Below are 27,279 nucleotides of genomic sequence, written 5' to 3'. Positions count from 1 at the left end.
GTGATTTGCCTGCAGCTCAGAGTAGAAAATAAAAGCTGTGCTAAGGCAAGGAAGGTAAAATGAAGCCATACTATCTTCATCATTGAAGTAATTATCCATCCACTCACTCGGAGAGATATGTATTATATATTACAGACACAATGGGAAATTCGACTGTCTTAACTATTTCTTGAACCTCTAACACACAGAGGATTAAATAAGGCTCTGGGAGTTCTAACTGTTTCCATGAACCACAACACAGGGAAAGCTTTCAAACAAAAGCAGTATTTACCTAAGAAAATGCAGGTGTTCATGTCCTAAGTGGTTGACACCTCTTCTCTTCATGAGCTGAGATACACTCAGTAAGACTGTTGTCTTTTCACTAGGGTCACAATGACACCAGTGGCCAGCACCTTCTTTACCCTAGATCCTAGGAATATGTGATTGCTCTTGTTTTGTTTCAATTGTCAATAGGAAACTTTCTTTTTAGTAGGTGGAAAAATTGTCACAATTTACCACAATGTGACACCACCTTTAAGGCTGGCATATGTTTAAGTTCTCTTTGTACATGTCAACAACTTAGAACTTTTGGCTTTGCAACATAGATCATAAGTTTCACCTACTATCGTTAAACTACCACTTACATAGTGTGGTTTTCAAACCCCTATGGATAGTTCTAGCATTGGGACGATAGTGAAATTGAAGTTGTATGTTACATACCCAACTCTACCTGGACTCACTGCTTTTATAATAGTTATTCTTAAAAAAAAATTGGAGAGCAAGAAATGGTGGTATTTTTCCTCCAGTGTCTCCAGCTAACCCAATGTAACTGCTCTTTTCCAAAGTGGAAATATTTCTAAATCATTCTTACTAATATAGTTATTGCTTCTTGTTTACTATGATGGTGGAGCCACTAATTACTTTCTAATTTAATGAATTATCAGACATATTCTATCCTATTATAAACTTCCTATAATAATTCACAATGTTAAGGTCTGGAACTACCTAACGTGACCTAAGGTTCACCTTTAGTACTGTACTTTAGGTCATTTCTAGAGACTCAGACTATCTCATATTATTGAAAATATGAAGACAATAGTTTCACTTTCCTATTGTCTTTTCCAAAATTGTATATATTTCTCGCATCCCCTTGCTCTTATAAACAGTCTTATTACATTCAAGAGTTGGTCACTTTACTGGAAAATAAATAGCCCTCTGCCTGTAATTACAGGCTGCAGGAAGGGGCAAGCCAATGACCTCCCTGACTTGTAGGCACAGGAACAAACGCTGAAGGTTAAATACCTCCTATTCCCTTGGCAAACACTACTTCGTTGTTGGCCAAACAACAGTGAACAGACAAACACAGAGAAAGGTGAGCGTTTCTTTGGATCCTGCAGACATTTTTACACCTGCACTTCAAATCTTCATGGCTTATGCAGATGATGAAAACACTGTTTACAATCTATTCATAAACACACTTGCGTAAACTTTACCCAGATTGTATATGCCTGTGATTTGTATGCTCTTTCTTTCATGTTCAAATGTATAGATTGCTTTAGAGCCCTCTAAGAACAAACTGACACTACGTATTGTCTGTGATCTATAATGCAGGTCCTTGGTAGCAAAGCATGGCAAGTGACTCCCTTCTGAGACCTTCCCTCACTTAGACATCTGTGTGATTAAACATATCAGCAGATGAAGATGATTAACTTAACGGGAGAGATAAACGGTTAATGTAAGGGCACCAGAGATGAAAGGGTTGGTAACACAAAGATGGCCCTGGTTGAAGGGTCCACACTTGGGCATTCAGGAGGTGCTCATGAGATGTGCATGAGACCTGGGAAGACATTCTGGAGGTGCTCATAAGATGAGCATGAGTCCAGGGAGCACTTGGCTTCCACTTGGCCTCTCAGCCACATGATCCTCATGAGCAGGAAACACAGTAAAAAGGGATGTGATTGTGAAGGGTAGACACACTCTGCAGATACAGAAGGGCAATGTGATTTGGACCACCTCAGCATCACATTGCCTTAAATTCTTTTGGTGTCCATAACGCTGAGGGCTTCCAGAGGACTTATTTGTGTGTTCTCTGAGTTGCATGATTCTTTGTCACAGGACTCATGAGTAATGGGAGAACCCTTTTCATGTGCAGAAGAAAAAAAAATGTCTTTGCAAATACTGAGTGTTGACACAAAGAGAGGCAGGGAGCCAAGGAAGAAATAATCCAGTCCAGCAGAGACCCGATTTACTTCCAAAGAAGCTGATGGTGTGCTAGGCTGTGTGTGTGTGAGGCAGTGAATGAGCGCAGCTGAAACGAGGTCTGTGGCTTCTAGCACACATCGCCTACTTTACACCAAGCTCTATTAAAACGTTCTGACAATTTTGCATAACAGAATATGTTATTTTTAAAAAGGTAAACTCCCAACAGGGCATTACACCTTCTGATATTTTTTGTTAAGTAGAAAATAATGTGCTTTGATGGCTCCAAGTCAGTTAAAAAGGTTAAAGTGAAACATAGCAGCTTATGCTTAAGACAAAAGGCCATGAGATGGGTTGGGATTGTTAGTGGATTAGATACTTGGTATACGTTTACCCCAAACTAAATATTCTAGAGATAGAACACATTTTTGTACCATTTTAAGCTTTGTGTAAGAGTTAGCTTTATTACTCCAGAATAGTCTTTTAAGATCCAGTCATACAATTTAGATATTGCCTTCATTTGTATTCACATCATATTTCATGAATTATCAGGACATCTTGTCTACTGGAGTGACTTGGCTCTTTACTGCCATCTCCACTCACCCACTGCCACATGAAGAAAAGTGTCACATACAGTTGGCTCACCACTGTCCTACTAGCAGAATTAGCACTCGGAAAACAAGTACTGGGCTTCCTATTGAATCCTGGTTGCATAATAAATTCTTTCCTCAGATTCTTGCTGAAAATGGTGTTTAAGGAGATCTGCTCATTTTATGTCCTAAATAAAACTGCTAGGCTTCTAGGCACTTTGCTTAAGCTAATAAGATAGGAGAACAAGCCTATGATGTAATTAGCTGAAAATAAATGGAAAATATTGCACATTTCATTGTCAAGGTAATTTTTAGAGGCATTCACTTTTGCTATTGACTGCCACTGCATTAGTGCTTGTAACCTGTTTAGTGCATTAGCTCTAAGTACTATTGATTCCCTCAGAGCTGGTGAGCCAGTTCAATCCTGCTTTGTCCCCAAATCCTGAGTGCTGGTAAGCTGCTTGAGAGATGCTAAGTGATAAACAGATATTTTCAATGTAAACTCTCAATAGGAAGTTTAGCATTCACATTTACACGTTCCTGGCATGCTGACCTACAACCAGGCCACTATGAACCACCTATGTATTCTGTGATGACAAAACACACACACACACACACACACACACACACACACACAAACCTGGATTTTCATAAAGTCATCTCCACAAAACAGTGCCTTGCAAACTCAAACTGACCTTAACTCACCCCTTTTACCTAGAGCATAATCTGAAGTGTCATCTGCCATTTAATGTTCTCTGATTGATGATCCCTTCGACGATACACCCAAATAAGATAAGGGGAGTCAGACATGAGTCGGAATTAACGATGCATCTTTTCGTTTTAGAATAATGTCACTTAGAAACCATCTGTGGCCATGTATGAACATGGAGGATGGTTAAAAGAAACTTTTATTCTATGATAGCGTGTACTAGACATTTCCCTTTCCCTCTGAAAGACTGGAAAATCTTCCTGAAGTGTCTGTGCACACACAGTCCATCGGCTCCCACATTAACTTAGCTCCCACAAATTGCTTCCCTAAGGTAGGGCCTAGCTTTTAGAATAAGTAGTCACTATTGCTCAGCCAGTGATTCACATGCAAATGAACTCTTCTGGAACAGATTAGTTTGAAAAATATATAATGAGCATACTGGAACATATCCAGGGACTTAGAGCCACTTACTACATCCATGATTTTAAAAAGAAGAAAGAAAGAAAGAAAGAAAGAAAGAAAGAAAGAAAGAAAGAAAGAAAGAAAGAAAGAAAGAAAGAAAGTCAGTCAAGGGAGTTTTACTGACTTCAAGAGTAGACAAGCCTTTGGTTTCATTTCCCTGATGATACTTTCCAGCCCTCCCTGGGCGCTGGAGGTGTGACTGTATAGCAGTACCTGGGCGCTCGCTCATTTTAAACACACTGTACTCGTATTTGTGCCAAACCAAGAATAAGCAACGGCAAAAAAATTCCTGAGTCTTCTCTAAATTCCTTGCTTTTTCTTGTTTGAGAGATGAGGTAAGAACAGAGGGAGGGACGGCCACTGGTAGGACAGAAGTCTGGAGGAGGGATGTGACACCCAAGGTTTGAGATGTTACAGTAAGCTTAAAAAGTACGTTATTACTCACGTAGGTTATTATCCTTATCAACATATGGGGTTCTGCATGCTTCCAGCAACCTCCAACTGTGGAGAATGAAAACTTCAGATCTCGGTGCTCTGGCTTCAGAATTTTGCCTTTTTTTTCAAAAGTCAACTTTTCGATTGATTTCTTTTCCTGTGGACTTACTGTCTGACACAGCAATTTCCCCAAATGAATCACCACTTAACACAGTCAGCAACTTAACACAGTCATGCCGTGCATTAGAAGACAGAAAGGACAGGAAATGCTCTTCAAATGCAAGGGGCATTGGTAACCCCAAGTACCCCCCACACGGAGATACTGTTCCTCACATCCTGAGTCGGTGCCGCCCAGGTAAGGACTGCCTTATGTCTCACCTGAGTTTCAACTTTAACTTTACCCTTTGGCTTTTGGTTGATGAAAGCATCGTGCTATATCTTAAAATCTTTTCTGGGGAGGGGGTCGGGCGGGAACAGACATGTGATGATTTAAGGGGAGTTAGTAAGAAGATGGGGGGAAAGGCAAAAGGCACTAAATCTCTCATTTGTTCCTTTTTTAAAAACACCCCCCACCACCACACCCTCCCACCCCTCCCCCATGCTGCCCAGGGTGTTGCCAATGAACTCAGAGGGTGTTTTGAAATTCTGGAAAGAAATTGTAAGTTTCTCTAAAATAAAAAAATTGCACTATGCCGTTTTGTATGCACAGAGAGTTCAAACAAGACAGGAGGTGGTGATGTGCTGAGTCTGGGAGAGAATAGAGCCAACGGCTATGGAAAGGAAGCAAGAGGAAAGAGAGTTTTACTTAGATTTTTAAAAACATAAATTATATCCAATCCTTGTACCTCAAGGACTTTCTCTCTTACAAGATTTCGTTATGGTAGCAATTACAGTTGCTGCACAGCCAAGATATTGAATGTTTAAGTTTGGAGAACTGTCTAATATCACTCCCCAGTAACAATGTACATATAGGGTAATGTTCCCTCATTCCTGAACGCAGGAAGTAAGAAACAACTTTATAATCTGACTTTACATTTATCACTCCTAATACAAAATGCATTCCCTCGAGAGCACTGCAGTCTAAATAAGCCGTGCCAGACCAATCAAATGACATGGATTATATTTCTAATGCTCACCCTACATCCATAGTTTGAATAGTGTGGGAGATTATAGATACATGGCCTATAGAGAGTTATAAATCTCTGTTTATCTTATTAAATATTACAAGACATGCCCTGAGGAGGACAGATCAATAATGGACCTTGTGGTTTCCTGATGGAACGCTGCAATTATTTTCTTTCGTTACAACTTAAATGTAACTCAATTTTATCCATCCATCATCTTTATGGTAGTGATAAGAAACATCACCGGAGGCTTGTTTCTTGAGCCTCTGCCTGATATTCCTTGTTTGCATCTTGTTTTGATTTCCGTTCTTATTGAAAATTGTTCTAATTGCTTTCCCTTCTCTCTGTGACCGCTTTGAGTGGTGACCCTTTAACTTTGGCACTCCAGGACGGAGATGGAAAATTACTACCTCTAGCTTCCTTTATTTTGGGAAGCAGTTGGCTACTCTTTGAATTGGAGTGCAAGTGGTATTTGAGAAACAAGGAAGGGCAATAAAAACAACCTAGGAGGTTGACTTGTTTTTTTTTCTGGCCCCGTATTGTGTCGTTTTTAACGCAAAGTTTCACTTTAACTACAGCAGCAAGCTATCTTGCTTTGCCATGGTTAGCTTAAATTTTAAGTCAGAGAAAGACGCAGCCTTCTCTGCCTTGAGTGTAATGCAATTTGATTCCATTGTTGTCCCGCTCAGAGTCAGCAAACTTAAGCATGAACTAATTAAGCTTGGATGGAGTTTGGTCACTCATAATATATAGGGAGGGAAGTGAAAGATTCCCATGAGGGATGGAATCACAATATGCCTTCTTAAAATAAACAAACAGGTCATTTGAGTCCACCTCTCTTTAGACAAGCATCCTCATGGCAATAGCTGTCATTTACTATGAGCATAGGACCAAGTCAGGACTGTTTTGGGTATTGTACTTGTCCACATGATAGCTTCAGCATGAGGCCGGACCGCCTGGAGAATGTAAATTATGTTTTCAGGGTACCAGGTAGAACACAATGGGATGCGGGACTGAGCCCAGACTTGGGTTTCATGTTCCTCTCATTAGGCTCTACTGATTTCTGAGTTTTACAGTCATCCTATTGCGCTGTGTGCAAGTCTGTGGACTAGGTAGCGTTACCTGCATGTCACAGAGGAAATCCAAACTGTGAGGAGTTGAGCAGCAGTCAGAAGTCATACAGCAAGTGTGCTGCAAACCAGGCCTTTCCCCCCTCGACTGGCTGGTACCAAATGCCATTGGTGCCTCTCAGTTGATGCACTAATCATCATTAAGATCACCAGGGTGTCACCGAGTCTAACAACCACACACTAGGACAGGCCCTCATGCCCAGGCAAAGCTGGCCAACGCAAAACAGACTCCATGTTTTTTGGTGTGATTTTTTTTCCCCTTGGTTCTAATATGTTTTGTCTTTCTGTTTTTCTTTCCTTTCCTTTCCTTTCCTTTCCTTTCCTTTCCTTTCCTTTCCTTTCCTTTCCTTTCCTTTCCTTTCCTTTCCTTTCCTTTCCTTTCCTTTCCTNCTTTCCTTTCCTTTCCTTTCCTTTCCTTTCCTTTCCTTTCCTTTCCTTTCCTTTCCTTTTTTTCTTGAGGAAGAGAGAGGTGGGGGCAGAGAACACAAAATTGGGTGGGTAGGGAGGTAGGGAGGAATTGGGCGAGAGGAAAGAAAATGATCAAAATTATTCTGTATGTATGAAAACAACTAAACAAACAAACAAACAAAAAAGGAAGACCAAGTTGTTGGGGAGACATTCACTGCAAGCTTACCTTTTCAGATGTTTATATAATAGAGCAAAACTTTGGTAATGGTACTCTAAGAAAAACAGTGCAATGAATGACCAGTACTTTACATAAAGTACTATCTCAACATCCACAAAAAATCATTTCTAAAATGTGGTACTTCAGGTCTCCAAATAAAATACATAGTATACTTCCAGAATATGATTGCTGCTGATTGTGAGATTTAAAAAATTCTCCTATTCTCAATGGTGGGGGGTTGGAGGTAGAGCACCCTCTCAGAGGCCAAGGGGAGGAGGGATGAGGTGAAGAACTCTGGAAGGGGGGAAGTGAGATGGGGGAGCAATGGGGATGTAAATAAATAAAATAATTAATTTAAAAGAACATTGATTTGAATTTGCAGAAACCATCTCTATGTGTTTTTAAAATTTTCTTTCTGGACTTTCAAGTTAACAAATTTCTTATGTATGTTTGGTGGAGATTCTAGAAATTAGAATTAAATGAATGAATTTATAATCGTGTTTATCTTCAGATAGAAGGAAGGGGTTTTTTTTTCCCTCTAAAATTGAATTATTATCAAGTTTCCATATTAGAGAGACATTTTCTCAATGATTTAATTTTGCACATTAACATGTTCCTAAAGGAATATGCACAAGCCTAGAATAACATGAACTGATAATAACTTAAGGTGCTTATAAAGTTTCGCCTATGAATAGGTTAAAAAAAAAAGGTCAAGAAAGATATTTAAAATGAATTTTAAATTATTGTGGATATGCAAATGGATAGAATTCAAAGTTAGATATCACTGTAAATATGCCCTTTAAGAGTTATATTCAAATTCAACAGAAAAAAAAATGTTTGCATTGTGAAAATCAAGACTACACTCTTACAGAAGGTCTATTATGACCAATGGCACTGGTATTGCATGGATGCATACTTGTGGCTTGGGATAAGCTCTCTACATATGCATTATATGTAGAGACAAGCTTTTCAGCACAATGAAGACACAGGTAAAGAATAATGTGCTCTCAGAATTATCAGATGACTCAAAGGGATCTTTCCTGTTGCAGATCTGAGAAGATGCCCCAAAATACTGTGGCTAGATACAGTCATGAAGTGTGAGGGGAGAGAAAGCCACATAACTTGACCATCAATAAGCAAGTTGCTCCTGAAACATCTGCTGGATCCCTGAATAGATGGTCCTTTCCTGGCATCCTTGTGCTTGATCCTGCAGTAGAAATATATTTTCCATATGACAAGGAAACAGAAGGGCAAAAAGTCCCTCTAATGGATCATCTCACATACACTGAGGACTGGGCAGGAGCCTAAGTAGAAACGTACCACCACAGCATCCTTCAATTTGTCCAAAGAACACATTCAAGTCTGTCCATACATATATTAGAGATATTAATAGCAAAACTGCCCGATGTGTTTCTAGTCATGAAACTTCATGCTAAAAATAAAGACTATATTCCCAGATATTATTAGAAGGTCATCTGATATCTGGCCAAGTTAATCAGCCAAGCAAAAAACGGAGTCATCGTATTGCATAGATGATCCTCTTATTCCTAACTGGCTCAGTCCTGTAAAGCATTTTGGTTTTGCTACCATTTAAGACAAAACTAGGACTATACGCTGATTATCAGAAATCTCTCTGTGGGCCAGGTATGTGAAAAGAAATGTGTGTAGTCTCAGTTTCAGCAGAATTTCAGCCATTAGCAAATGGAGAAGGTAAACAGGAAAATAAGAAGAGGAGGTCTACAGGTATTTCTTATTATGGAATTTGGCCAGCACGAAACTTGGCTTCCCTTGCACGAAGACTGTTGGCAAGTTACACCTTGTTTCCCACAAGAATTTTTTGAGATGGGAGTGATAATGATTTCAGGTGTGGCGTTTGGGGCATTTTTCCTTCGTGATAAAACTGGCCTGCATTTTATTGGATAATCTTGCCTCTTTGTTCCCCCTGGAACACTACAAAATGGCAAAGCGGGTAAGATAAGGTTCAGAAGGTTTCGAGACTTTCTAAATTGAGGAAGGATGCTTGCAAGTGGGAGGCTGAAATCTACAAAATGAAACAGTGAGATAAGATACCAGTCCGCCCTGCAAAATCAAGGCTCGTTTTAACGTTCAGCAGTACAAAATCCAAGCATCAAGGGCATATGCCCTGGAAGCCCTGGGGAACTCCTAGTAGGCTCTTTAAACTTGTCTTGCTCAACTAGCCTGCAGTCAGTAGGCAAAGCGTTTTTGTTCAAGATGCTACAAGCATCGCACTGGCATTTCTGAAAGGCCTTCAGTGTTCTTCCATTCTTTTGTAATATTTTCTACTGAAAAAAGATCAGCCTGATGAAGAATTCCATTGTACCTTAGAGAGTTTACAATGTATATTAAACATGTGTGTGGGCAGTACGTCTTCGTTGGGACTGGTGTGTCCGAGTTATGTGCACTATTAGACTTTGGAGGGGAAAGGAGGGAAGCTTGGTCCATGTTTCACCAAAGGTTGTATTTCCTGAACTCAGTAAAACAGAGAAGTGACTTTCCATCTAAGAAAGTACCCCAGGCTCATCGGGAGCTGGCACATGTGACTGAGTTCGCGAGCCCCGCATCCCTCTCGGCGGAATGACATACGTTCTCTTACCAAGTACATACAGACTGCTCTCCCCGGGTTGCACTTACAACCTTGTTTCTTAGACTGAAAACGACTTGGGCAAGACACATGTTTCCAAAGCCCAAGTGTTTTTAGGACTCAAAGTGACACTATTTGTTCAGGTATGGTCCCTGAGGATCCCTGTGTTAGCAGGCACAGCCATGCTCTATGTGTAAATCTAGGCCCAACACAACAACTTCCAAGACAGAAACGGACTCCCCAGGTTGGTACTCTTTCTCTGTCACATAGTGATCAAAGGGCGAGTAGAAAAATAATTCTATACTTATAAATGGCAAATTCTACTTTTTAAAAATAAAACCACCAATAGTTTTCCTATGCTTTCCTGTGAAAATACTATTTGTAATGATCATCAATCTAAAACAAAAAGTGTTGGGCAGGAATCCAAATCTAAGCCTTAAAGTAATTTTTTCTTTTAGTTTTATTAATCTGTCTGTCTGTCTGCCTGTCTGTCTGTCTGTCTGTCTGTCTCTGTGTCTCTGTCTCTGTCTCTCTGTCTCTCTGTCTCTCTCTGTCTCTCTCTCTGTGTCTCTGTCTCTCTCTGTCTCTCTCTGTCTCTCTCTGTCTCTCTGTCTCTCTCTCTCTCTCTCTCTGTGTGTGTGTGTGTGTGTTTGTGTGTGCATGGGCTTACTTTTTGTGTGTGGGTAGATGGAGGTCAGAAGTGAGACTTGGTCATCACTCCCTAGGGACCTGTTTGTTTTTATTTATTCATTTGAGACAACATCTTTCTCATCGTCCTGGAGAGTGCCAATTAGACTCGGTTGGCTGACCAGTGAGCCCAAGACATTTCCTATATTAGTGCTGGGATTACAAGCACAGACTTCCACACCTGTTTGTTTGTTTGTTTTTTCACATGGTTTCCTGTAAAGCAACTCAATCCCCCATGCTCACACAATAAACATTTCACTGACGGAGCTACCTCCTCAGCCCCATGTTAATTTCGTAAGATACTATTTTAACCATTAATCAAGATTAATTTCTTAATTTTCTTACAAAGAATTTGTATTTTGAATATTTACAAATATTCATCAACCACAGAATAGCTTCTGTGTCATTATTATTATTATTATTATTATTATTATTATTAATTTTAAAGACAGACGTTTATTCTGCTTCATACCAACTTTTAAGTGAGAAGCCTATATGACTTACCCTATTGAAACAGTGCTCATGGTTGGGTCCATAAAAATGCTGGAGACATCTCACATTGTTTTTGTTGACAATCTTGTTGAAGAAGTCATTGACATATTTGATGGGGAACGCACAGACTGCTGATCGATTCATGGGCTCAGCAGAATCTGGCTTGCTTTGTGCAAACACCCCATAGAGAATGTCATCAGATGGGCTAGCGCCTATCTGCTTTGCAAGACTGGCCCCCGGTTTGCTGACGTATGCAGCTTGGAGGATATTAAACACTTCTTCCCGTGTGGATCTCCTTCTTCTTTTTTCTGTCAGAATGCATTCCAGGGGCATTTCCATGTAGGAGTGCAACCCCGAGTCTACGGAACAGAACCTGATTATTCTTGTATGAAAAGTCTGAGCACCTAGGGTTTCCTTTTGGACAGTCAGGAAGTAAATAAAATGGTTGCTTTCAAAGGCATGTATGTACTTTATGGGGTAGGAATCTCGGAATTCTGGTAAGACATCAATATAGGACTGGTCTGTCAAAAACTTAAAACCATCTTGGGTTTCCTTCAGCCGTCTCACCGATATTGAATGCAGCGAATAACCGGGAGGATAGGAAGAATTGATCGTATTCCCCACAAAGAAATTGATGAACCGGTCCTTTTCAGACAGGAGGACTTTGGCTCCAAGGGCACTCACTACACAGTCAGGACACTGACCTGACTCTTCTTCTGGGGAGAACATGCAGTGAACCTCGGAGTGTATGTCAGCAGGGTTGTCAGGAGGAAGGACATGCCGCCGGCAGGTCCCTCTGTCGACACTGCCACAGCTGATGAGTTGATCATCATAGTATGTGTCAACGAGCAGAGCCACGTTGATGTTGTCTTTCCAAACCCCTCCTGATGAATTGGCTTTGTTGCTGCAGTCCTGACAAGGAAAACAATCTGGGTGTTCCAACACGGGCCCGGTCTTGAACTCGGATACCTTCTGCAGGTCTTTGTCATTTAAAACATAAATGTAGTTTGTGGCTCCAAGATAAATATGACTGCCGTGTAGAACCACATTCTGGATGGGGGTTTCTGCTGTGAAGTTGGGAAGCTGATACTTCATGTTCACGTTCATCTCAGACTTCACTAAGGCCTCCTTGCACTCCCCATGGCTCCTCTTCACCAAGGTCAACAGCAGCACCAGAATGCCAGGTGCCAGCACGGTGGGAGCCTTCATTGTGAGGAGTTGATCTGCCAAGACACATTCAGGCAAGAGCCCTTTAGTCATCATTAGAAACAAAGAAAAATGGAAGCACGACTCCAGCTTCGCTATAAGAAATAACATTTCCTAACTGTAATTTTTTTTTTTTTATATAGAATGAAAACGAAAAAAAAAAAAAACCTGCTAGCTAGCTTCACATAAAGATGCATTGTAGGGCTGGACATGACTCTACATAGTTTAATTTTAGAAGTCAAGCCATGAACGAGTCATGTTCAAGGACCATTCTGTGATGCAGACAATGTTCTGTGTTGAGGCCACGCAGCAACCGAGAGGCATTCAGCAGCTCAATAAGAAGCATAGCACATTCTGTCTTAACCCCTTGCTGCTTGCCTAATGTGGTATTATATCTGTGGCTAATGACTAGGGTGATACTTAAACTTTCTTGGTTAGTCAACTAAAGGAACTGTGGCTCAGATGCATTTATTCTAGAAATCACAGCAGGCATTGTTTCCTTGGGAGCGTGTAGAATCACTAGGCTAAATTTAGCTTCCTTTTGGAAGAAAACAATCATAAATCCTAGAAGCAAGCAATCACATGCTGTTTATAGGATTTGTGTGTGTGTGTGTGTGTGTGTGTGTGTGTGTGTGTGTGTGCGCAGGGAAAAGGTATGGTAATAGTTTGGCTATAGTTAACCTATTGTTTCATACAGACAAATGCTTAATGCGAGATCACCAGGACTTCAAAACAAACAGCAGGCAGAAATTTGTGAAAGCAAAATTTAATCTTCGGAACTGAAGTTTTAGAACTATTTCCCAGGAAAAAAACAACATATTGTTCATTATCAAGTCAAAAAGCTCTTTAGTAAAAAGAACATTATTTCAGTATTCTGTGGTATGCAATTGGACCAGTTTTTCTCCCAGGAACCGTACATAACTGGTTTGTTCTTCCTTTTTTAAAAATATAAGGGGCACGGGTTAAAAACATGTGAATTCTACTGATAATAGTTATGGACAGGGGTTGGGTATTGTTTTGCAAACGAGAGGCTTTAGAACGAAAACTAATTTCCTAACATGAGCGGAATGATGCTTAAAACCATATTTGGCACCACAGTGATGGCAAAGACTACTAACCTTGGATATATGAAACCACACAAAAGTCACCAAGCAACTAATATGTGTATAATTCTGTGCTTACACTAAGGAAAATAGAAAATGGCTCATGGTTTCTGCCTTTCACGGAACCTAAAAAAAAAAAAAAAATGGCTACTATGTAACACACATAAACTGACAATACTACCTGGCATTAAGACACTCCATATAGGACAAACCCCAAACTACAAGCATCAAGAGACAGAGACATGGTCCCTGTATGGGATTATGATATGAGAGACAGGCACATATTCATCATGTTGTGAGGTTCAGAAGAGGGAGGATGACATCTGTCTGACTCATTACTGTATTCCAATAATTGAGTACAGAGAACCTTGGAACACAGTCTGGCATTAAACTACTACATACCGAATCTCCGTGTAAATAAAAGAGAAGCAGTATAGTCCATACTTTCTGACTTCGGTTCTCTTGCATTTCTAAATATTGGGAGCTTTAAAGAAATCATTGATCAGCAAGTATAATGGCCTGGAGTGAAGTAGAGGGCCAGAAGCAATACAGTGCCCCTAAGAACAGAAAGAGACAGTGACGCATAGTTCAGTATGTAGCATTTGACACCTGGCTAGACAGAATAAATGGAAGGTAAGGATGATGGGGCGTCATCTGGGCCGAAGTAGACTGAGTTACAACAGCATGGCAGGCAGCAATAGGAAGGTGGCTAAAAGATACAGATTTAAAGCATGCCGAGTTTAATTATGTAATTGGAGCCAAGTAAAGGTCTACCATAGGAATGATTAGGAGGGTTCACTATATTTATCAGGAATCAGGTGCTTGGAATTCATGGGGAATGAATTTTCTGAGCAGACGGAACACCTATGCCGAGGAATCAAGGTGAATAATGAAAGCCTTCTAAGGGGAGCTGCCATTCTGGATGAGAGATGTGACTGGTCCAGATGAGACACATCTGCTTTGAGTGATCTGGTAGCAAGTGGAATCAGGAAGGGATGCAAATTCAAGACTATGTGTAGAAATAAACTGCAAAAAGCCGATAACTAAACCCTAGGTTGGCATGCTTAACATGGTGGGACAAGATGAAAAGGGAGATGGTCAGCGAGTTAAATCTGGATGAATACTTACATTAAAAGGACTAAAGGAAGAGTCAAAGCTCAGGTCATTGAGACATCAAGAGCTAGCATTGTGTCAGGGTTACAGAAGCCAGGTGAGGGTCTCAAGAGGCACCTAGCTCATACATGAAAGAACTATTTGTTGACCTTCAAAGAGTTGTTTCAATAAATTTAACAGCAGCTTTCAAAAAGACTGTTAAGGTGCACAGAATTTGTGTTTTGAGGAAGTAGAATGTTCACCCAAGGAAGAACAAGCAGAAGGCAACAGCAGTTGTTTGGATTTCACTCTTAAATTGTAGGAAAGATGTATGTTATTTGCAAGACTTTCCCTTCTTTTACTAACACTGCTTCAGTACCAACAAAAACACAGTGCCCTGCTCTGGAAAGCTCACAGTCCATTGGTAGAAGCAAATGAGTTATCGGCTGTGTGAGTTGGGAGGACACCAGACTGTAAACAAGGTTAGAGCTCATTCCTCAAGGAGGACAGTGAATGAGGTGTCTGTACAGACACAGGGGCTTTGTGCAAAGCAAAGAACCAGTAGGAGGCACATAGCAGGGGCAGGATGGTGGCAAGTAGTAGAGTCTGAGAGGTGGGGTGACAGGCACAAGTGAGAGATAAGGCTGATGATGCAATACCCCAAACAAGTATTTCCAAGATTCCGGGAACATAAGACTGGTCACAAGGTTCATATAGAGGTCCGTGTAGAGCCAGAGATGAGAGGTCACATGACAATACAGGAGCAGTGAGGATTCAGAACATAGTTAGCTCCATGTTCTACAAGAAAATCAGAGTACATGAACATGTGTTTCAAGTAATGGATATAAAGGAGGTGCTAGGGTTTCAGCTGGAAAGAAGAGGTTCAAAAATAACCAAAGCAGAACACGCAAACTGAGATCAGCAAGAAATGAAAAAGAACAGCGTTAAGCTAAGATGCCTTACCTTTCAGGTAAGATGCAATCAACCGACCTGCTGTGGCTACCACTTCACGTGCATGAAAGAGAAGAAACCTAGCATAGACAGTTGAGGACACAGTGGTCTTCAGGGTCCATGTGGGGGAATCTGGATGAGGGTATGGACTTTGAGGGGATGTGTAATGAAGTCAGAAAGCCACAGTTATACCAGAGAGCAAAGGAAAGCTCCAATAAGCTAAATTACTGGAAGAGGTATAAGCCATATAATAGTAAAAACAACAAAAATGTGCACTGTGTGCTTACCACATGCCAGGCGTTCTGCTAAACCATCAGCTTTCTCTCCACAGCCATCCTGTGAAGAAGGAGGTTGATTAGTATCCCCTTCTGCATAGTATGCTTGACAGAAGTCACCCAACGTGAACCAAGACGCAATTCCATGCCTAACAGACAGTTGCCTACACCCAGACGCTTCATTAACACCGAGAGAGATCACAGTCTGAGCAGAAGTTTCTCCATCAGAGCTCTAATCTCAGCCCTTCCCTGTCTAGCTATGTGACTGAAGGTCATTCATTCACCTCTGCGCCCACAGGTCAATATTCTCACGGGGTTGTTTTTAAGTATAAAAAAAGAGAGGATAGTTTGAAGATACATGACCATCTTAGAGTATATATGGCGACCGGAGTTGAACTTGCTATTTTTATGTGTACTTCTCATTGTTCTGAAATATACTAGAATTTTTTTGGTGCTGGTGAGGGAAACAGGAAGGAATGAAAAATAAGGATAGGAGACAAATTGTCGTATCAGTCCAGAGTACATTTTATGAAAGACTGTTTTTCTCTTAACATGACACATGTCAGTATATCTTCCAGGAATGAGAACACAATCTTTATATTTTCTCCAAAACACTGAAGGGAAATACATGAATGCTGATTCCCTAAGGGAAGACCAAGCAACCTTATAACTCATTTGCATCCAAGATGACCCAGTCATGTGGTATTGAATGTGCATGGCTTTTAGGTTTTCTCTTGTGAAAGAAGCTTCAGAATTATCTTTATTTTGTTTTTACAATCTGAGGAGTTACCTACGTTTTTAAAATAAGAAACATGTTCTAAGGTTTATACATATGTCATGTACCAGGCTAATGCTTACCAAACTAGAACCCAGCAAATGTATGAATGAGATTATTTTTGGTGTTGTTGTTGTTATCTCATTGGATGGGACAGAAAATCAGAAGTAGGCTAGTAAGGAAGAAGGATGCCAATAATCACTTAATACGTGCCATTTCCTGGACCATTCCCTATAATTAAGACTTGACCTGCCCACAGAGGCATGTGTTGGTAAGAGCCGAGTGCCACGCGAAGACTCTGGTGCCTAGTGCACAGACACATACTCTGGTCAGGTGCATTATGGGACCCACCTCATTTCTGAGGATGGCTCTTTGAATTCTTTGAGAAGTAGATGTTAGCATAGGGTCTGGCCCATGGTACGTATGATCACCGTTTGTTCCTAGACTCGGAAAACATGGGGTGGGTATCTATGATGTTTCAGATACCGAGAAGAGTTGAAGGTGATTAAATTACTTTCCAACTGTCGGTGAGAACACAGAGTGGTGGGAAGGAGAGACAATCACACAGCAGCTTAAAACTCAAGGCGAGAAGTTCAAAGAAGGGAAATGTAGCCAGGCTATAGAGTTAAGTGGACTTAGCGGTCAATTAGAGTGCTTTGCTCCTAATGCATTCATAATCTCAAGTAGCAGAAGCTAGCTTCAGTTTGTGGCAATGGAGCTAAGCTGTATGCCCCAAAGTAAGTCACTTAACTTCTTGGGCTTCAGCATCTTTACCACTCGTAGAGTGAGTTTTGAACCAGTAGCGTGCGTCCGTCCCCTGGCACTGGCTTTGTTACACCTGTTTTGCGAGTTTCTTCCCGACTTACATTTCAGCGACCTTCTCTTGACAACCAAAAGTCAGCAAGGCGGGAGTGTTATTTCACAGGGACTGGCAAATATTGCACATTAGAGCTTTGTCCTCCCACCCAGGGATGGTTATGAAATATTTACTGGCATTCCTGAAGTGAACCAATCAACTCCAAAGTATGTTCCAACAGTGACAATTCTGATCTCTGGGACTGCTTTTCTACTATGACCCGTCACTCTGATGCCATCACCCTGAATATATGAGATCATGTTTACCTCATGACTCCAGCTTTCTCCCCTAGCTCTATGCCAAACCAGGCTAGGACAGAAATTTTAATGTTTATGATGGTAGTGACTTCAGAAACATTCTCACTTCCACATATTTCTGCCTCGATCCATTGAACCCTGTGATGTGTCTGAATCAGCACATCATGTCTTTCTCTCCACTTCTCTTCATTTTTTTTTCTTTTTGAAACAGTGCTAGTCATTTAACTGATTTTTTTTTACTAAATAAAACATACAAAGATGATTCAAACAGACTGACTAATTCATTCCCTTGAAATGTGCACATAGCCGATGAAACCAAATCACCTATAAAACACTTCCTTATTTCTTTTGCAGTTGGTTGCAAGAATACGCTCACTGAACAAACATTTCCTGGGAATAAGCACCTTTGTGCCATCTTGGTCATTAAGTTTGTGGTATTTAGGAGTCTCTTCATGAAAGACTGCCTGTTAACTATGAATTTGGGCTCAGGCCAACCTTTGGACCTGCCATTCAAGTCTTCTCTACTACCTACCCGTTTCTAGTTTTCTTAGTGAACTTCTTGGTCACAGCATTCCCCCCAAATCTAGCACTGTGGAGGATTGTCTAGGTTTGTATTGAGTAGCATCTGTGCTTGCCAGCAGTTCTATCAGCAGGCAAAGCATAGTGCTGTACTTAAGGTCTGATTCCTCGGGGAAATTTTCAGCAGGTGTAATGGGACATTACATTTTTTTAAAGGAGGAAAAACTTCATAAACTTTGACACAATTAACTTTGCTTTAGGGGCTGATTTTTCTCAGAAGTCACATGATACGTTACTCTCTTGAAAGCACCTTCTAGTTTACAAGATAGCCTCAGTTATATACATTTTCCTAATTATAGTCATAAGGCAAATGTTATTCTGATTTTTTTCAGCTGACATGTGTGTTCAAAGAGAATGAAATGTTAGCCAAAGGTACACATGGAATCAAGATTCCCTCGGTACTTCTAAATTTGTAAAATTACATGATGCCTGTTTGAAGGCATAGTACTAAAGTGAACAGTTATTTATATCCGCTCAGCTCCTATTGTTTCTTCCTCTGGCAGCTCTTTTGGAAACCCTCACTACCCCATCTACTGAGATTGCCTATCAATCATGATGCTCTCTTCTCCCTGCAGGATGCTCACCAGACTGGCTTTTCAATGAGCTCTAGTCTCCTGAGCCAGTGCTCAGTCAGGGTGAACATATGACCAAAGCAAGGACAACCACAGGGATGCTGGCAGAGAATCCCTCATGTTCAGAGATTCCAAAGATACAGATGATACCACCTTGGAGTCTCTGAGGACCATCTTGGCTACTGTGTGGGGAGAGCCAGCCTGAGTGTGAAGCTGATGCTGCGGGCAGAAGAGCTTAAACGCGAAGAGATGGAAGCTCTCACTAACAGCTGGCTATCGGTATCCCACCATGTTTTAAGGTTACAGGAGCCAGGAAAATTGTTTCTTTCATTCTTCCTTTTTTGGTCAGCAGTTTCATAATGATTCCTTTATTCCTTGCAAATCACAAACAATATCCAGTAAAAAAAAATACTTATGGATTTGGGAGTTCATACATAAGGTCAAATGCATAAAAGCAACTTTACATAGAAATTTCAGAGAAGATCAGGCATGCTCAGGGTGGCATGGCTGTGGACTATGTACAATATTCAAATAAATGGGAAGAAATGATTTCTCTATGTTTTTGAACAATTACTCATAAATACTTTCTCATTGGGCATCCTGCAAGCATGCTCATCAGCTCAGACTGCCAAGGTGGTACATTCTCATTTTTCTCCTACCATGTATTTCTGAAGTAGAATATGTAGCATGAGCTCAAGATGAAAGTAATGTATCGAAATAATGACCCGACATATAAAACTCTAAAAGATTTCAATATGTTTGATTATATAATGAGAACTTGTTATTCTGGAAGATGGCCGAGATGCCATATTGAGGAAGTTAAACCATAAGAAAATCACTGCTCCAACTAAGAGGGCTTGCAAGAATCACATCCCCAGGAATAATTGTAGACCTCTATAAATTGAGATTCTTTCCATTAGCTTTAAAAGTAGGATTATAAGGACCAAGATGGCTCAGGAGGCAAAGTGTTTGGTATGCATGTGTGAGGACCTGAGGGGATTCCTAGAACTCATACAAAGTGATGAAGTATCATGCATGTCTGTAATTGCCAGAGACTCTGTTGCAAGATAGGAAGTGGAGACACAAGAATATTCAGAAGTGGGTGTCCAGCTATCCGGGCATACAGTGATGAACAAAAAGAGACCCTATCTCAAAGAATATAAATGATTAGGACCAATTCCAAGGTTGACTTCTAACTGCCACACAATTACTCTGCATGTGTCAACTCCACAAGTCAAGAAAATGAAGGATCATCATAATAAAGTTATGGCAACACAATTCTAATGAATAGAAATAAGTAGCACTGGGGGGTGGGGAGTGTGGGGGAACCACTGGAAAGTTCCAGATGCCAGAGATTTGAGAGGCTTCCAAGGCCCAATGGGGATGATATCAGCTGAAATACCCAACAGCAGGGAGCTAGAACCTGAAGAGACCACACCTAGTAGACAGACATGGGCCTCCTTGGAGGGATGGAACCACCCACCTATCTAAAAATTTTTAACCCCGAATTGTCCCTGTCTAAAGGAAAAGCAGGGACAACAATGGAGCAGAGGCTGAAGAAAAGGCTATCCAGAGACTGCCTCACCATGTGATCCATTCCATCCACAGACCCCAGATCCTGACACTATTGATGATGCCAAGATGTGCTTACAGACAGGAGACTGATATGGCTGTTCTCTGAGAGGCTCTGCTAGCACCTGACTAAGATAGATGCAGATACTCACAGCCAACCACTGCACTGAGCCCGAGGACCCCAATGGACGAGTTAGGGGAAGGGCTGAAGGAGCTGAAGCAACCACATAGGAAGAAGAATATCAATTAACCAGACCCTTCAGATTTCCAAGGGAGTAAACCACCAACCAAAGAGGATACAAGGAGGGACCCATGGCTCCACCTGAATATGTAGCAGAGGATGGCCTTATCTGGCATCATTGGGGGGGGGGGTACTTGGTCCTGTAAAGGCTTGATTCTCCAGAGAAGGGGGATGCTAGAGGGTGAGGCAGGAGTGGGTAGGTGGGTGGGGGTGCACTTTCTTAGAGGCAAAGGGGAGGAGTATGGGGTTCATGGAGGGGAGAACTTGAAGGGGGATAACATTTGAAATGTAAACAAATAAAATGATTCATAAATTAAAAAAAGAGGGGGAACGAAAGAAAGAAATTCTAATGATATTTCAAATTCTGGTTTTGTTACCAGGCACAGTACATGGTGCTACACAATACTGAACAGATATTTTAAGCATCAATGACAGGACACTCAATTGTCCAAGTATTGAGAAGTTCTGCTGATTTGAAGACAGCAGGATAAACTCCATACCTTAAGTCTGTAGCCTAAATCAATACATAAGGGAAGCCACAGAACTATTGAGAAAACATTTTGTTACAACCTTTTTTTCTGAATTTCTCCTAATGCCTCTAGATTAATCTCAGTGTATAACAATAAAACAATATGCCTCATCAAAAATCATTTCCAGTGCAGTTTAACCCTTTAAGTATAATCATACAGAAGAGCAGTGGCATGACACGGAAAATCTGGAAGCTTCCTTCTGTCCCTTTAACCATCATTGGAAATCACAGCTGTGAGAGTATCTTGGGTCTAGGATTTCTCCCTGCTTAACCTTTTCTTTCCTTTCCTCCCTTATCCTCTCCCTTTCTTTCACTTTTTCCATTTCTCCTCCTTCCCTTCCCTCATTGAGATTGAACCAAGGCCTTAAGTATACTAAGCAATTGATCTACCATAGACCTACATCCCAAGCCCCAGATACTCTCACAACAGGGATTTCCAATGGTGGGCTAAAGTGACAGATGGAAGCTTCTAGATTTTTACAGCCCCTCCAACTGCTCTTGTGGATGGACATAGGCAAATAATCCAGAATTCACACAAGACAGTCTTATTTTTAATATTTAAAGATTAGTTTGTCCCAAAGTACCTTCATGACACTCGGATACGGCATAGAACATTCTGGAAAGGAGCTGGAGTGTGGAGGGGAGAGTGAGTGGAAGGAGCTTAGGTGCTAGATGGATGTGGTTGTGCTTTGCCTCTTCCTATAGCCTGGCCTGAGGCTTTTCTTTTGTTTCCACCTTGTGGATTGTCCACGAGGGTCTTAAATAAATCCTGGGCTACACTGGCATTCATCTATGCAGCACACACTAACACCTAGTAGATGTAATGCCTCTGCTTATTTGTGCCTCAGCTAGTTCTGCCAGCTCTCAATAGAAATGAGGAAGTTGGCCAGTGATCTGGGAGAAAGCACTCGGAATACCTGCCCAGGGTTTCATTCCTTCCTTCTCTCGACAAGTCAAATAGACCATTTGTTATTTCCCCATCCCTGGCCATCTTGTGGTTTTCCTCTAACTCAGTTTCAAGTTCTTGAAGCCCTTAAAGTTCTTCCAAGACGGAGGCTACTGTAAGAGCCAAACAGGAACCATTAGTTTAAAAAGTAAGCCCATATCCCCATAGAGATTTAGGAAGGGAAGATGTAGGAGACCCAGTTACATTTGAACCTCAAATACTGGATTCTTTTTTAGTGTAAATATGTCCCATGGATGTATTTAAATTGCAATCCTAGTGGTAAACACGTAGAGAAAAATAAAGAAGGGACCAGCTTTTGAAACCAACAAAGCTTGGAACAAAAAGACTTGGGTAGGTTCTATTTATCTTGGGAGTAAAATAATTTTCTGTCTTCTGTTTGCCTGCTTTCTTGCTTTCTTTCCTTTAGAATTAATGTTTTATTTGTACCGGAATTTGAACCAAATGCCTTGTATACGTGATAAAAGTGTTCTATGGTGTAGCTATAGCCCCAGCCCTTTATTTTTCTCCAGACAGGCTTTCTGTATTGTCCATGCTGCCTTCAAACATTCTCTGTGGACCAGGCAGACCTTCAACTTGATCTCTCTCTATTTCAACTTCTCCATAGCTAGGACTAAGACACATACCACCAGGCCTGAGGCCTGACTCCATTGTCTTTGGTTTTTTTTGTTTTTTTGTTTTTTTTTTTTAGAATTTGTTTCCCTCACATGTACATATTAGCAAACTGTACACAATTTCCTATTTTTATTTTGTTTTTGCTCCTGTTATATATCCAAAACATGTAGTTTTAAATATGGTCAATAGGGTGGGTAATTGAACTCTTGAATTGATTTAAAATATTATATGAAGGTATAACCATCAAAGGGCATAAAATTTTGTTTAAAGAGAAGAGGTGTAATGAAGACAGCAACTTGAACATTACATGGAATTTCATAAAAAAGATCTCTATATTTCTTAAAGATTCTAATATAAAAGGCTACAGAAGTTATGAAGTTAAACTTGGCACTAGAATAATATACAAGCGTTATAATGAATGGGATTAGTGCCCTATATAATGAAGGGCTTTAGAGCCACCCCTTCTGGGGTATACAAATGTTTCACTAAAGAGAGCTAGTGGTTTTTGTTCTGATATTTATGCGGTTATCTCAGCCCTTTTCCTGATCAACATTTTAGAAGTTGAAAATGACAGACTTTTAGCCTAAGAAAAAAAAGCCAATTGTGCATTTTCTACTTTCAATATATGATTAAGATCATTGTCCAAGCCTGGTATGGCAATAGTAAAGATAAGAAGAATAGAATACCATTCTAGCCTCAAGATTTTGCCTCATAAATTCATAATCTGTTAGCAAACATCTTTGTTCTTATAAGAATGGCTGACAACATGCAACTTCTGGGAAAAAAAGAATAAATGGACATTTGTTTTACCATTGTGCATGTTGTAAAGAAAAATACCATTCAGAACATTCATTGAATTGTCAGAGTCCCAAATGATGGACAGGCATCTACCCCATTAATAAATGGTAGCTCATACAAGAACATTTCATTATCCTTGGAAATGTGGAGGTTGAAATTCCCCATTGTTAAGAACATGCTAAAAGGCTTGAAACCAAAAGCAGGGTTCCCCCCCCTTTCAGTCTAATAGATGAATGGAAGTTTATAATTCAGATCGCGTAAATGCCCTCCCTACCAGATTTTGCTCAATTAAGCCAAGAACAGTGGATAAAATAAATCCACAGATCACATCTTTCCGTATATGTGAGTTAAAATTAATTAAGCCTAGCAACCCCTTCCTGCTACATTCACATCAGGGTTTGGAAACGATGAACCTGTCTAGGCACTCAGAATTCGCACTGAGAGGAAGACACACAAAGAGGAAGCTGAAGCATTGCTCACTAGTGAATCAGACATTCCCTCCTCTATGTGGGGGTGGGGAGTGGAAAATGTCCTGGGCACAAGGCCGGTCTAGTTCCAAATGGGGAGCTCTGTGCTCCGGTGGATTAATGCATCTCTTTCCTTTCTTCTTTCCTCCCTCCCTTCCTCCCTTCATTATCTTTTGAGTGAGACAAGGTCCTGTTACCATTGTTGTTCGGGCTGGTCTCAAACTGTCCTTTTTGTCTTTGCTTCCTAGTGCTAGGATTATAGTCATGCAACACTATTGGCTGGTCCATTTCCTCTGGGTTTTCAGAAGGCATAAAGTTAAACAGCTGCACAGGGAAACAGACAGTGAGTAGACCCAGTTTTGTCATGGTGGCTCTGCCATAGGGAAAGAGAAACCATGCGAGTTAGGAATGAGGCAAGGGTGGAGACACCAGGGATTGTATCAGGTGGGTCTTTCTGACTAATACTCTGTTCACTTCTGAACTCTGTTTTGCTCACATCTGAGAATGTTCCCTGGGAAGTTAACATCACCAAGCAGACTCCGAAACTGAACGAATTAGGTTTAGGCTTTGAAGATGAAGTACACAATAGTTTCTCCTCTGAGCATCATAGAAGTTGTGAGACTACCGTGAATGAATGGAATTACCAAACCTGTCTGTATTTGTCTACAGGTGATGATTTTCATGAGTAAAAATAATGCAATTATGTTGGAAAAAAATCAAAAGCTTACACACATGGTGAGATCGATACATCATGGTAAAATAAAGAACTAAGCACATTATCTACAAAATAAAAAATAAAAACCTTTAAATGAGCAGAGAATGGCAAGCAAGTCAGTCCCTAAGAAATCAGGATAGGACTGAGAAGTAAATACGGAATCCTATTTCTAACATTCCGTAAACACCCTGGATGCTTGAAAAAAAAAAAAAATCAATAAATCTAAAGGTTAGGACAACTTAAAAACAACTGTGCTCAGCATTGCATTTATATAACTGATCAATTGAAGAGAAAATAACTCAGGGGTGTGGTGTAGAGTGTGTGTGTGTGTGTGTGTGTGTGCTTATGCAGTCATGCTACTGTGAGTGTGTAAGATCTGTATTTGAGGAAAAAAAAGGAAGAGCAAGAAGAGAGAACGGTCTTTTTAAATGGCCCCTTTCACTTAGAGTCTCTGTCAAAATGGCGGGGAGTCCCATCCCCCATCTTCCCTAGCACTGTAGTCATAGAAAGAGAGGAGCACATGGGGAAGAAAAGGTAAAGGTTGTTCAAACTGGTGATGGCTTTAGCTGGGACTTGAAAGTAAATGACCTGCTCAGAACAGCTAAGGGCACAGACCCTTTGCGCAGTGAGGTCAAGGTACAGGGCTTTCCTGAATACAGCGGTGTGTGAGAGGGGCTGGCATGGTTGCAACTGCTGAATCGCATTCACAGAAAGCCTCTCCTGCAGTTTGCTGAAGGTTCTGCATTCTGTCTGTAGGTGGAAGTCAATGGCTATGGCAATTAGTACATATATCTCATTTTAGTGACCATATGGTGAGATTGAAGTGAGAAGGAGCCAAAGGCTGTGAGATAGTGCAGAGGTTATTCAATTCTCTAGGCACAAGGATAAGTAAGGATCAAACTAGGGGACTCCCTAGTTTGGTATCTATCATCTTACCTTTATCAGCAGACAGTATAAGAATCCATTTACCCAGAGCTTATTTTGCCTGTCCAACATCTTCTCAGATTGCATTCAGGACATGTTCATTTAGGCCCTGCTATGTGTTTGTCATACATCAGTAAACAGACAAATAGTCCGGTTCTTGTGGAAAGCACTTCCTAGTAGGGGCATTCAGGTGACAATACACGCAAGCATGCTGGATGTCGATAAAGTATATTAGAAGCTGATAGTCTGGATATCTGGACTGTCTCAAGGAACGGTACAGGGAGAAGTCTGTGGCTTTGGAAATCTGTGCAGGTGACATTTGCAGAAAAGGTAGAGGAAGGGAGAACTCGGTCAAATGACAGGTGAAAAGGGATTTCTGAGCAGAGTTAAGAGGAATGAACAAGAGACACGTTTGGTGAGTTTTCCCCTAAGCCTTTGCCTCCAAAAGATGAGGTCTAGAAAGACAAAGAATCAGAACAGTAGAGCCCTTTGCAGGTCACTATGAGATTCTGGCTTTTGTTGGAATGAAATGAGAAACCAATACAAGGTACAGATTGAGGGCTGCTTATATTTGAATGGAATCCCTTTGAGTGTGTAACAGAGGACTGTTGGTGGCAGGGCATTGTGTGGCATAAGGGTGAGGCAATGAATCCAGTGGCAGACTGCTTAGGCCGTTCAACAGTGACAGAAATAATACTCTTATAGCTGAAGTGGCTGAATTGTGGTAATATTTTGAAGAACGAGAGAATGAGATTAAAGTATCAGGTATGTAAATAAAAAAGGATTATAGATTTTATAATAAGGAAACTGGTTTTCCCAATTACTGACAGAGGGGGTTAGAAAAACAAGTAGGTTTCAAGAAGACCAGAAGTTTGATGGGGGTGTGGAGAAACCAATGTGGTTGTGTTGTGTGTACAGCTAAAGTACTATGTATGTGGATAAGAGTTGTTGGGCATGTGGTGGGATATGAGAATCTTGTATTGCTTCTCGGCCTTTTGGCTAAGATCAAGTGAGAGCCTTATAATGAAGGGTGAAAGTCTAGGCTAAAGACTTAAGAAGCTGTCATCATGCAGATGGGGTATAAAGGGGGGGGGAGTTGGGTGATAATATTATGATGGTTAAACTCCAGGATCAACTTGATTGGATTTGGAAGCACTAAGGAGATACACTTCTGCTTATGTTTGTGTGTTTCCAGAAAGGCAGAACAGGGAAGGAAAGACCTACCCAAAGTGTGGTATAGATAAAAGAGAAAGGGAAATGGGAGAAAGCAAGGTGAGCATTAGCATCCACTGATTTCTGCTTCTTGAACGTCAACCTCATGTTCTCCCTCCATGCTTTGCCTGCCAGGATGGGCTGTGTTGGGGTAACCCACTAACTCCCGCCCCCCAATCAAAACAGTCCCCCTTCTCCCTTAAGTTGCTAGCTGTTCTGCATTTTGTTACAACAACAAGTCAAGAGTATGATCTAAAAGGAACAGAACATAGATGATAAGACACTCAGAACTGAGGGCTGGGGCCAGCAAAGCTAACAGGCTGGAAAAACAGGATGAGTAAGTCAAGCCGAGAGAACAGTTGGAGATCCTTGTGGCGCCTGTACTCAGTCTGTGACACCTGCTCTCCAGTCTGTATCACAGATCAGCATCTCTCATCTCTCAGGTTCTCAAGTCATCATACTGGACTCCCGTATGTGAGTACTGTAGACATGCCTGTCTTACTGCTCAGGATATAGCCATTTCTTATCCGGATTGCTCCAGA

At 40.9% G+C, this 27,279-nt stretch overlaps 1 protein-coding gene across 4 annotated transcripts in view; it reads right to left on the bottom strand.

Annotated features, from left to right (window-relative positions):
• Positions 1–27,279, bottom strand: part of Met (MET proto-oncogene, receptor tyrosine kinase) — a 110,125-nt gene that overhangs the window by 70,833 nt on the left and 12,013 nt on the right. For 3 of the 4 annotated variants that reach the window (XM_029535192.1, XM_021190189.2, XM_029535194.1), the window contains 2 exons: positions 15,674–15,722; positions 11,047–12,257 (listed from right to left, as the gene is read on the bottom strand). In XM_029535192.1, the coding sequence (XP_029391052.1) occupies positions 11,047–12,243 (1,197 nt within the window). In that variant the 5' untranslated portion in view covers positions 12,244–12,257; positions 15,674–15,722. The remainder of the gene's footprint in view (positions 1–11,046; positions 12,258–15,673; positions 15,723–27,279) is intronic. The other variant, XM_029535193.1, reaches the window with a different exon arrangement.

Source organism: Mus pahari, chromosome 2 (genome assembly GCF_900095145.1).
Source record: "Mus pahari chromosome 2, PAHARI_EIJ_v1.1, whole genome shotgun sequence".
Lineage (NCBI taxonomy): Eukaryota > Metazoa > Chordata > Mammalia > Rodentia > Muridae > Mus > Mus pahari.
This window is presented reverse-complemented; position numbering and strand designations above follow the sequence as displayed.